This window comes from Bos javanicus, chromosome 4, assembly GCF_032452875.1.
Source record: "Bos javanicus breed banteng chromosome 4, ARS-OSU_banteng_1.0, whole genome shotgun sequence".
NCBI classification, from domain to species: Eukaryota; Metazoa; Chordata; class Mammalia; order Artiodactyla; family Bovidae; genus Bos; species Bos javanicus.
The window spans coordinates 120,157,463-120,169,951 of record NC_083871.1 but is presented as its reverse complement, the minus strand read 5'-3'; the positions used below and the strand labels follow the sequence as shown (position 1 = coordinate 120,169,951).

General features: G+C 49.2%; 1 protein-coding gene across 7 annotated transcripts in view; it reads right to left on the bottom strand.

Moving 5' to 3' along the window:
- The window catches only part of DYNC2I1 (dynein 2 intermediate chain 1), a 47,389-nt gene that overhangs the window by 31,678 nt on the left and 3,222 nt on the right, over positions 1-12,489 (bottom strand). For 6 of the 7 annotated variants that reach the window (XR_009736126.1, XR_009736127.1, XM_061415357.1 and 3 more), the window contains 6 exons: positions 11,584-11,992; positions 9,282-9,373; positions 7,506-7,814; positions 6,561-6,616; positions 5,210-5,264; positions 728-793 (listed from right to left, as the gene is read on the bottom strand). Coding sequence is in view for 5 of the 7 variants with exons in the window: in XM_061415357.1 (XP_061271341.1) it covers positions 728-793; positions 5,210-5,264; positions 6,561-6,616; positions 7,506-7,814; positions 9,282-9,373; positions 11,584-11,992 (987 nt within the window). In the remaining 2 variants the exon portion in view is untranslated. The remainder of the gene's footprint in view (positions 1-727; positions 794-5,209; positions 5,265-6,560; positions 6,617-7,505; positions 7,815-9,281; positions 9,374-11,583; positions 11,993-12,489) is intronic. The other variant, XM_061415355.1, reaches the window with a different exon arrangement.

Genomic DNA, 12,489 nt, shown 5'->3' with positions numbered 1-12,489 from the left:
CATGTTTTCTGAGATTCACTTCAGGTTGTTAATTTAGAAATTCAAATGTTTATAAAATTAACATAACCTAATCGCAACTCTTAAAGAAATACCCTGACTTATAAGTATGACCAGAAAGAGAAAACAGTTAACAATCATATCCTTTTTGAGAAAACTATAAATTCTGATGGCCAAAGAAAAAAGTGGGTCTCTGGTTACTGAACAAATAAACCAGAGACCCAGCATCGCAGGCTCACCACATCCCAACAATTTATTGCTCGGCAAACACACCATGAGCCCCCCAGCCGCCCAGGGTGCCTGCCAGGGACAGGAGGGAGGAAGGGGACAGGAGAGTGTCTCTGGCTTGCTGGGCCTGAGCTCAGGGCCCCCCGCTCCGCCCCGGATTGGAAAGAACACCCCAGCACCACCAGCGGCTCCTGCAGGAGCTGGCTGCTCCTCCACCGCTGGCTCGGCATTTATTTCTGCAAACTTTCTGCTCCGTGGACCGTTCCTCACTGACAACACCCGAATCGTGTCTTTGTGAGGTCTCTGTTTACTTTCTTGCATTCTCCCCAAAGCTACTGACTTTCAAGGCAGAGAAACGGCAAGAAGGCTGGGGGCGCGTCCAGTCCGAGTTCCTGGGAGCGTACACGGAGGGTGCAGGGCAAACGCACGGCAGCCCCTGCGACCCAGCGTCCTCAGGGCCCCAGGCAGACAGACAGCGCAGGCGGACGCGTCCTCTCCTCACCATGGCCTCTTCATTTCCCTGCCTCTGCTCCAGCTTCCACATCGAGGGGCCCTCCTCACGGCCATGCTGGGGGACAGAGCACAGCGGGTCAGCCGGAGGGCAGAGGCAAGGCCCACCCTCCTCCCGCGGGGACCAGGGGCTGGCGTGGAGTGGCACCGGCCGAGCAACGCCTCACAGGGAACTCTACCTCTCCGGGCCTCAGGGTCCTCCTCTGAGAAACGGAGAGACTGTGAACCTTCCTCCAGGTGCCGGTGAGGCGGGGCACCTGGCTGTCCCACTGGGGCCATGGCCCCAGGGAGGCACGGCTCTCAGACACCACCGATGCAAAGGCGTGGGGACGGCACGGCGCCCCCAAGAGGAGGGGAACCCCTTTCCGCCTAAAAACTTAATCTGGCCAAGTGGGCTCTCCGTGTAAGTGCTGAGCAACCACACCAAGGTAACTCAGGGCTGATGCTATGAAACACGTGGCCAGTCATAAGCCAAACAGGCTGCCAGCTATCTTCAAGATCACTTCCGGGCTCTCTCAGGGGAAAAACACCTCTCATATTTTTCTCCCTTAGTGAAAAAAGAATGTAAAATGTCTAATTTTGTATATTGGCTACATGTTGAAAGACTATTTCAGAAATGTTGGATTATATGTTATTAAAATTAATTTTATGTTTCTTTTTTAAGGTGACCACCAAAAAAATTAAAATTACAAATGTGGCTCACATTGTAATTCTAGTGAACAGTGCTAACCCTTACCAAAAAAATTGAGAGACAGAAAGAAAGTATTAAAAACTGTATATTTTCATTCAATAATTCCAGTTTAAGAAACTTACTCATGAGCAGTAGGAGGGAGATCTGAATCATTACAGCTAGAGGGGTTTCCACAGAGTCAGGGCAAACAGCACACGCTGCAGGTGTGAGCAAGACACAAAAAAGGCGTCAACCACCCGCCCCCCAACACAGACGTCAGAACAGCAGAGTGAAAGATTACACAGAAAAAAGACTACATGGGAAGAATCACCTATAAGGCTCACTTTTTACTAAGGAGTGGCTATACCTAGACAGGGAGGAATCCAACCACTGCCCAGACTGAACACAACATGCTCACATCAACCAGCACAGCCGCCCCACCTGACTTATCTGAAAACACTGTGCTCCTGGGTGTGTGCGTGGAATACAGACCCAGAAAAACACGGCATCAGATGCTAAAGACACGGCTCTCATAGTCCACTGTTTCAGATAACTATCAGAGAAAGAAAAAGATCCTTCTTCCCGGGAAACAAAAGAAAGTAGGTTAAACCATTAGGCCATTTAGCTATGACCTAAATCAAATCCTTTATAATTATACAAATTATAAAGGTGACAAATAGATTCAAGGGACTAGATCAGATCTGGTAAACAGAAAGACTGAAGAACTATAGACGGAGGTTCATAACATGGTACAGGAGGTGTGACCAAAACCATCCCAAAGAAATGCAAGAAGGCAAAGTGGTTGTCTGAGGAGGCCTTACAAATAGCTGAGAAAAGAAGAGAAGCAAAAGGCAAAGGAGAAAGGGAAAGATACACCCAACTGAATGCACAGCTCCAGAGAACAGCTAGGAGAGATAAGAAAGCCTTCTTAAGTGACCAATGCAAAGAAATAGAGGAAAACAAAAGAACGGGAAAGACTAGAGATCTCTTTAAGAAAATTGGAGATACCAAGGGAACATTTCAAGCAAAGATGGGCACAATAAAGGACAAAAACGGTGTGGATCTAACAGAAGCAAAAGATATTAAGAAGAGGTGGCAAGAATACACAGATCTATACAGAAAAGCTCTTCATGACCCAGATAACCACGATGGTGTGATCACTCACCTAGAGCCAGACATCCTGGAATGCAAAGTCAAGTGGGCCTGAGGAAGCATTACTATGAACAAGCTAGTGGAGGTGATGGAATTCCAGTTGAGCTCTTTCAAATCCTGAAAGATGACGCTGTGACAGTGCTGCACTCAATACGCCAGCAAATTTGGGAAACTCAGCAGGGGCCACAGGACTGGAAAAGGTCAGTTTTCATTCCAATCCCAAAGAAAGGCAATGCCAAAGAATGTTCAAATTACGGTACAATTGCACTCATTTCACATGCCAGCAAGATTATGCTCAAAATCCTTCAAGCTAAGCTTCAGCAGTATGTGAACCAAGAACTTCCAGATGTACAAGCTGGATTTAAAAAGGCAGAGGAACCAGAGATAAAATTGCCAACATATACTAGATCATAGAAAAAGTAAGGGAATTCCAAAAAAAGTCTACTTTTGCTTCATTGACTACACTAAAGCCTTTGTGTGGATCACAACAAACTGTGGAAAATTCTTAATGAGATAGCAATACCAGATCACATTACCTGCCTCCTGAGAAACTTGTACGCAGGACAAAAGGCTAGTTAGAACTGGACATGGAACTGGTTCCAAATTGAGCAAGGAGTACATCAAGGCTAGGTATTGTCACCCAACTTATTTAACTTACATGCATAGTACATCAGGTGAAATGCAGGGCTGCATGAAGCACAAGCTGGAATCAAGACTGCCAGGAGAAATATCAATAACCTCAGACATGTAGATGATACCACTTTAATGGCAGAGAGTGAAGAGGAACTAAAGCACCTCTTGATAAGTATGAAACATTTAAACATTCAAAAAATGAAGATAATGGCGTCCAGTTCCATCACTTCGCGGAAAGTGGAAGGGGGAAAAGTGGAAACAGTGTGGGATTTCATTTTCTTGGGCTCTGAGATCACTGCAGACAGTGACTGCAGCCACAAAATTAAAAGACGCTTGCTCCTTGGAAGAACAGCCGTGACAAACCTAGACAGTGTATTACAAAGCAGAGATATCACGCTGCTGACACAGGTCCGTCTAGTCAAGGCTATGGTTTTTCCAGTGGTCATGAATGGATGTGAGAGTTGGACTGTGAAGAAAGCTGAGCGCCGAAGAATTGATGCTTTTGAACTGTGGTGTTGGAGAAGACTCTTGAGAGTCCCTTGGATAGCAAACCAGTCCATCCCAAAGGAAATCAACCCTGATTACTGACTGTAAGGACTGGTGCTGAAACTGAAGCTCCAATACTGTGGCCACCTGATGCAAAGAGCCGACTCACTGGAAAAGACCCTGATGCTGGGAAAGATTGAAGGCAGGAGGAGAAGGGGACAACAGAGCATGAGATGGCTGGATGGCATCACTGACTCAACTGACATGAGTTTAAGCAAGCTCTGGGAGTTGGTGATGGGTCAGGGAGGCCAGGGGTGCTGCAGTGCACGGGGTCTCAAAGAGTCAGACACAACTTAACTACTGAACAACAACAACAGGAGCCAAAACCTGCTTGCCACATTACCGATAACAGAACAAAACCTAGGAAATGGGAGGATAACAATTTTAACACCACAGTATACAATTCTAAAGATATTACGTAATCATTATGAAGGTTCTTCTGGTGATAATGATGAAGATGGCATAAAAATGAAGCCTAGGATTGTGGTGTCTGAATGATACCATATCACTGACCTGTGCTTCTCACGTGTACACACGCACGAACCCAGAACGTAAAACAACTATTACACTTTATGACTTGCGTGTGCTTCTCACGTACACATACACACGTGTGCACACACTTAATCCAGGATATGAAGTAACTGTGAAATGAGTGGAGCCATGAGGGCATCAGTGTTAATAACAAACGCCTGATAGACTTTGCCAGTCACCCAAGCCTGCGCTGCTTTGTGGAAAGATTTTCAACACTAACGCAACTTTTTTACTAAGTCGGTCACTCAGTCGGTAAAGACTCTGCCTGCAATGCAGGAGATCTGAGTTCGATCCCTGGGTTGGGTAGATCTCCTGGAGAAGGAAATGCCTACCCACTCCAGGACTCTTGCCTGGAGAATTCTATGAATGGGGGAGCCTCATGGGCTGTAGTCCACGGGGTTGCAAAGAGTAGGACACAACTGAGTGACAGTTGTATATACACACCCTCAGACTTTCTATTTCTTCTCGAGGCAACGTCACTAACGTCGATATTCCAGGAATTTCCCTTCTATCTAAATCGTCTAATCTGTTAGCAGGAAATGCTGTCAATCCTATTTGTGAAAATGGGAGCTGAAGTCCCAGTCTCTACTGACTTTTCTGTTTCTCCCTCTAATTCTGCCCGCCTCTACTTCTTGTATTCTGGATCTCTTCTGAGCAGCATGTTCATTTACACTTGTCATGTCTTCCTTGCAAGAGACCTGTCTTATTCCTGTGATGTGTTCTCGGGCCTCTGGTCCAGCCACCCAAGCTCTGGTACAACTGTTGTTTGGTGGCCACCCTGTCCATCTTTTCACTTTAATCCATTTGAGTCTTTTAATCTAAAATGTATCTCTTATGTGCCTCGTGGAATCACCACTCAAGTAAACCCATGAAAAAAGGCCTGCCAGGCTCTGCTCTCTGAGTCTCAGGACCGCACCACAGAATCCCCGGGAAGGGTCTCACCTTCCTTCTTGAGTCTCTGTCCTTCCCGTTAGTCCTCACTAAGTTCTCTGAATGCCTAGAAAGCAAATATGATCAAGGTCAAATTAATTTTAAACAAAGACTTGAAAATTAAAGCATTTTCGTCTCAGTGAAGGCTGCTGTCAGCTTTTGATATGATTAAGAATGGCTACAGGTTGGCATATTTGCAAAACATGCTTTATTAGGACTATTATTAGAACTTTATTAGAACTAAGGCCTCTTTAAAACTATTTTTTAAACTATAGGTTAAACCTTTTTAAACTATTTTTACTGTCTCAGCAGTAGTACAGGATAGGAAATATCTTCAGTAGAGAGAAGAAATTGTGTTTTAACAAATTTGTGTTTAGGTATAAACCCATATCCTTTAAGAGTTCTAGAAAATTCCTATAATTTTATTAGAGAATCCATCCGAAATGTTTTAGGTTTAATATAATATTTATATTTCCAAAAGATTTATCTTGAACTATGTTCTATTTTTATAGAACATATTTTGTATGTTTACTTTGGACCTAAAATTAAGGTTTTCAAAATTACAACCTGATTCTCAATATTTGGAACTTAACATTCATACCAATTCAACACAGTGTATGTTTAAAATCATACAGAACCAAGCAAAAGCTTCACTGCCTTTCTAGCAGATCTGCAATACAAAATCTAGGAATCTGCACCCCAGGCTTAAGCATAACCTTGTACAAACTTGTAAGATTTAGGGCAAGGTGTTTAACCTGAATCTCCCTAATCTGTGAAAAAGAATCACCAAATATCGCTGCTGTAAAGAATAAATTATAATCTGGAGCTCACATTCAAAAGGAGGATTTACAGGCAAACTATAACCTTAGCCTTCATAAAACCCACAAAATTGGCCTCATCCAAGCTTCACCAGTAAAGACAGGCTCTGAAAGGCCAGCCACCCCCAGGAAGGGCGGACGCAGCGGGTGCCTGACCTGCAGACACGGGGCAGCCGGTCTGCTGGGCACGTCTGTGCTCAGCGTCCAGGGGTCGTGAACCGGAAGCCCAGAGCCACTGCAGGTGCCCTCCCCCGCAGAGTGGAGACTCCCGGAGACCGGTGCCCGGGGAGGGCTGGCGTCCTGAGGCCACACCAGCAAGTGTGTACAAGGCCAAGCAGGACTTATAACCCATAACAAGCTCCCAGCCCCTGGAGCACCCCGAAGACACAACTTGGAGGGTTCGTGTCTGGAGAACCTGAAGTCTAGCTGTAGTGTGCTCTCATCTCCTGGCCGTAATCAGGCCCAAGGGGAAAAGTCCATTTTGACGCTTTCTGGGAGAACTCAGCTATAAACACAGCCATCGGCCGAAGGACACATTCACTCACCGGCTGCCCGTGCCGTCTCTCCTCAGACTTGTTCCTCGATGTCTGTGCTCCCCATCCTGTCAGGAAGTCCCACACCCGTTAATGAGTACAGCATAACGAATTCACCATTACTAGGCTCTGAAAAAGGGGTCACGGGCTCAAAATCTAACAACCGCATCTATGCTACAGGCACCTCTTAAAATGACCGTTTTTACCACCTGTCTTAGTAAATAAGGTGTTTGACGTAAGGGAGATGAATAAGGTACACTAAAAGGTGGTTATCCATCGTCTCAGTAATATTACCTAAGTAAAAGAAACTTGTACTTACCAATTCTACATAATTTTCAGAAAATCTGACTAGATCCTTACACTGTTTAAAACGATAAAACTTTCAAACATATGGAATATGGCTGTTTCACAAATCTGCACACCTATGGAAAAAATTTAAACGCTCTTCTCTTAAATTAAGTGAATTTTAAAAACAGAATGTAAATCAACACATGAAGGCAGGCTGTTTAAAGGAGAGCCATCTGTTGAGTGGGCACTGCCCGGAAGCACGTGGGAAAGGAGGGGCAGTAGGCTGTTCCCTGAGGAGGGCCTGGGCCAGAGGGGCTCCAGACCTGGGGGCCGGAGGGGAGGGGGAGTCAGGGGGAGAGAGCCAGAAAAAGCACAGAGCGGAAGGAAGCTTGGCGTGCAGGGCAATACACAGCAAGTAGCAAACGCCTAATAAAAGTTAGCATTATTCAGACACTGTCTCTGACCAATAAATTCTACCGACCTGTGTGTCCAATATTAGGTCACTTGTAAACAAATGAGGTTAGGACCACGACAGAATACCAGGCAGCTACGGGAGGCGGGGAGGAGGGGAGGCAGGGAGCGGGGGAGGGGGGGAGCGGGGGAGGGGGGAGCGGGGGAGGGGGGGAGGAGGGGAGGCGGGGAGCGGGGGAGGGGGGGGAGGGGCGGTACCTTCGGCTCCCTCCTCCTGTGCTCCTCCCTGCGAGACCGCTCTTTCCTCTCCGCGTGGCCCCGCGGCCTCTCCTCGCCGGCGGGGAAGCCCTCTTTATGGCGCCTCTCTTTATGTCTCTCTTCCCCTTCCTTGTCGAAGAACGAACTGCCTTTTTCTTTTGAATTCTTCTCTCTCTTCTCCCTCGTGCTGCTCTTTTCCCGGTGCTTCTTTTCCCGGTCTGGTTCCTTCTGCTTCCTGTGTCGCCTTTCGCCCTCTTCTTTGTACAGCCAGTATTTGAGCGGGTTGTCCTTGCTGTCACCATACTGCAGCTGTGAATGTACCGGTGACAGACACGTAAGCGTGTGTAAGCGGCACGCGCCGTCACGTGTTCACACCCCGCAGAGGTGGGAGGCGCAGGCCTCCGGCGCGGCCACCCTCCCAGATGCGCGTGACAGCCAAGGCAGGAGACGGCAGGGACGCCCCGCCAGCACGCACACTCACGCAGCCGGGCCCTCGGGGGGCCATCGCCCCCGTTCCTCCGCGGGGCGAACCCCCCTGACCCTGCTGCTGTCCCCTCCCCGGCTCCCCGCGTCCCGAGCACCCGGCCCGCCAGGCCCCCCGACAGCGCCGTGTGAGGCGTCCCGGGACAGCACACGGCGCCTCTCCTCCCAGCACGGGTCTGCCCCCCCCCGCAGGGAGACCGCTCCTCACCCCTGGGTCCCTCAAGACCCCAGGGGTGCCCGGTGACCCCGGGGGCGGGCACCACAAGGCAGTGAGCGGCTGCAAACTAATATGGCGGATCGTGAGCGTTACCACGACGTCTTAATGGAACACAAACCATCCTTTCCCTTCACTCAGGGCCTCCTCCGTCTCTGCACCCTGAGGGTCCATCTCCACCACCCCTCTGGGGACAATCCCACTGCCCCATCCACTCTGCTCACAGCACTGACATATATAACTATCAGACAGTTCCTCTTCAAAAGCACCCAGACGAGTAGGCAGACATGCACAGGTAGTAACAAGTAAAAGGGCAACAGACCCTTGCACAGAATGCGTCTGAGTCGAATGAGCAGACATTACAAACTGGGATAATGCCCAGGCGCTGCTTAGGACGGGGGACTCACACCCGGACAATGGGAACAACTACGCTGGGTGTGAAGTGAGCAGGTGAGGCGGCACAATGTAATGGAGCAAGTCCACTTTCAGAAACTGATCATTAGGAAACACTTAGGAGTAAACGCAAGAAGTCTACACCTCGGATGTCCTCACAATAAAAAGATTTAGAATCAAAGTAAATATCCAAGGAAGCAGATGTGTCAAGAAAACTATGACGTGTCCATATGACTGAATAATGTATTATGCAGCCATTAAAATACTACAGACAGGTGTGATAGCTTAGAAAAAATGCTCAAAATGTATTCAGTTTAAGCGGCTATAAAACAGCAAAGATCCAACTTAAAACGAACTTTCTGTGTACATATCCAAACACATACATATATATGAATATATGGACATAAACCTACAGGACAGATATACTTAAACATCACCAATGATTATCTCTAGGTGGGCACCCACCTTTAATTTTCTTATTATTTATTTGTATTTTGTAAATTTTCCAGAATAGTCAATGTTGACTCTTGGAATTGGAGAAACACATTTGCCTAAAGGATCTCAGTGCCTGACAAGAGTCTCAAGTCTTGGACTCTGTTTTACGCTCTTCACCAGAAAAGCTCCCACAGTGCCCGCCTGGGCGTCCTGGGCCCTGCAGCCGAGGCCCAGGGCCGAGCCCTGCATACCTTTCTCTCTCGGTACCTTCTCTCCCGATCCTCATCTCCTCGTTCAGAGTCTTCATCTCTCTGCTCCCTCTCTTCAATTCTTGCTTTACTTCCTACAAAAATAAAACATATTTTTAACATGCCCAAACTTTAACGTCCTGCAGCAGTCTCTACAGTACATGTCACACAGTATCACATATGTAAACATGTTCTTTAATTAAGAAACATTCTCCAATCTCAAGAATGGAAAGTTCTAGAATCTAAACTTAAAATGGAATAAAGAAGGAGAAAACCTGGAAAGTGTGTCAGAGGAGCCCCAGACAGGCACCAGCCCAAACACAGGCCTTCAGAGCTCCAGTCGCTGGCAGAGACTCAGGGAAGCAAAGTCCAGTCCAGCTGGGCAGGCATTCCCTCCCCATGCTCAGCCACGGGGAAAAGCCGCCTCGGACAAACTGGGGGACTGCCCCCTCCTGCCCCCAGGCCACCTGGAGCCCTGCCACCGAGGGCACACGAGTGCAGGAGGCCCTGTGATGCAGGGGGCAAGGACGGCCCACTCCACTGGCTCCGGGCGGAGGCTCCACCCTGTGATCTCTCCCTGCCATGGGGACCCAATACAACCACCTCAATCACCGGTGACGCCCACAGCCCAGTCCAGGAGCGAAAAACCAGACTTTTGCTTTTGAATCTGCACAATACTTATTAGCCTTAAAACTACCAAAGCCCACATTTTTAAAGGTGAGGACAAAACTCAACATACAGAGATCACTGAAAACAAAGTTCATTCACCACAAAAGTATTCACCAAACCTGATCACTTTCTAAAAGTCTTGGACAAATGAGAACAGGGGCTTCCCTGGTGGCTCAGATGGGAAAGAATCTGCCTGCAACATGGGAGACCTGGGTTTGATTCCTGGGCTGGGAAGATCCCCTAGAGTAGGGCATGGCAACCCACTGGAGTATTCTTGCCTGGAGAACTCCATGGACAGAGGAGCCTGGCAGGCCACAGTCCACGCGGTCACAGTCAGACACGACTGAGCGACTAAGCATGCCCATAAGAGATCAAAACACACAGTGGGTCCCCTGGTGCGGGCGACAGGAGTGCAGAGAAGGGCTAGGCTCTGAGAGAGAGTGGTGATCAGGGTGGTTCCCAGGGTTTGTGATGTAAGGAAGGAAGGGAGGGAGGGTCTGGGGACCCAAGGGAGACATGGAGGAGACAAGGGAAGGGGTAAGAAAATGGCCAGGGGGAGGAGGAAGGCCCAGCAGAGTCAGGTTGCACAGACTCTGCACAGACTCTTCAACAACCAGAGCAACGCTGCACTGAGAAAACAAGACCATGTAGCAACCAGAGCAACCGGAAAACAAAAAAGACTTCATTACTAAAAACATACCAAGAACATCAAAATGATAATCCTGAAAAGAGGCAATAGATGGTAAGGGAGTCATTGTTAAACTTGAGTAGAGATAGCCTACTTAACCTCACCCTGCCCAAACCTCGGGTCCTGGGGCCCAAGCCCCTACACAGGGCAACACATGACACCAGACCATGAACTGAGGTCCTGCTTCCATCACGATCACAGCCTGAGGACACTGGAGCCATGATACGCTCTTCTAACATATTCCTTTTTAGTTTATGTTGGCTAGTTTGAATTTTTATAGGAAGATACCATTTGTATAATAAAAAACAATGAAGATACTTAATTCCATTTGGGAAGAAAAAAGTACTTACCTCTACCTTTAGAATCTCTAGGAATTTGAAATATTTAAATATGGCTAAAATAAATCTGATACTTTTGAGGAATTCTTTTTATCAAAGAGCATTATTTTTTTTATTTAAAACAGGGGCTGTGAATTATGGAGGGAATAAATCTAAAGTATATTTCAATAGTGAAACTCCAGCCAATAATTAAGCTGCTACTCTTTCTGTTCACTGCTGCTGCTGCTGCTGCTGCTGCTAAGTTGCTTCAGTCGTGTCCGACTCTGTGCGACCCCATAGACGGCAGCCCACCAGGCTCCCCCGTCCCTGGGATTCTCCAGGCAAGAACACTGGAGTGGGTTGCCATTGCCTTCTCCAATGCGTGAAAGTGAAAAGGGAATGGGGAGTCGCTCAGTTGTGTTAGACTCTTCCCGACCCCATGGACTGCAGCCTACCAGGCTCCTCCGCCCTCGGGATTTTCCAGGCAAGAGGACTGGAGTGGATTGCCAAAAGAAAACAGTGCCAAGTGCGCACACAGGCGCACCGCAGGGGCTCTGACCCCACAGTCAGCCTTTAGAAAAACACAGAGGAGAAGACCAGGGGGCGGGGTCGCCTCCAGGGACACACAGACCTGCCCGCCTGCGCTCCGGCCTGTCCTGGTCCCGGTTCCGGTCGCGGTCTCGGTCCCGGTCGCGGTCGCGGTCCCGGGCCAGCAGGTTGTGGTGCGCGGCCGCCTGCCTCAGCTCCTCGCGGCGCGCCCGGTGCTCCTGGTCCCTCTCGCGCTCCTTCCCCCGGCCGTGCGGCCTCTCCGCGTCCAGCTCCCGGCGCCTCTCCTTCCTCCGGTCCCGCTCCCTGTCCCCGCGGGGATGCTCCCGCGCGGCGTGGCCGTCCCGCTCGGCGGCCCGCTCTCTGTGCTTGGCCTCGCGATCGGGGTCCCTGGATCGGTGCTCTTTGCCGTCTGCCAGGTCCGCTTCCGACTCTCGCAGCGGTTTCCGGTCTCTGTGCTGCTTCTCCTCCTTGGGACCAGAGGACTGAGCCGCCTACAGGAGGGAAGAAGAGCGGGGGTCTGCACCCCGGGGTCACACCCACCGAAGGGCCCTAGGCAGCACTGGCTTAAACGGTCGTGGCTCCCTGCACGCCTGCAGTCAGCTCTGCAGCCCCTTGACCTGCCAGGTGCTCACCTCCAGGGACATCAGAGGGTGCCGGCCAGTGAAACCTGCATGGCCCCGTGAATCCGAAAGAAAGGAAGGGAGCTTGAGGCCGTGCCCGAAAGCCTCAGGACACTGGCCGCTGGGGTCCCCCTCAGAGAACAAGGACCATCCCCATAAACTCTCAGGAGGTGTTTTGTGTGTGTGACCTCGGAGATCCAACCAGTCCATTCTAAAGGAGATCAGTCCTGGGAGTTCATTGGAAGGAATGATGCTAAAGCTGAAGCTCCAGTACTTTGGCCACCTCATGCAAAGAGTTGACTCACTGGAAAAGACTCTGATGCTGGGAGGGATTGGGGGCAGGAGGAGAAGGGGACGACAGAGGATAA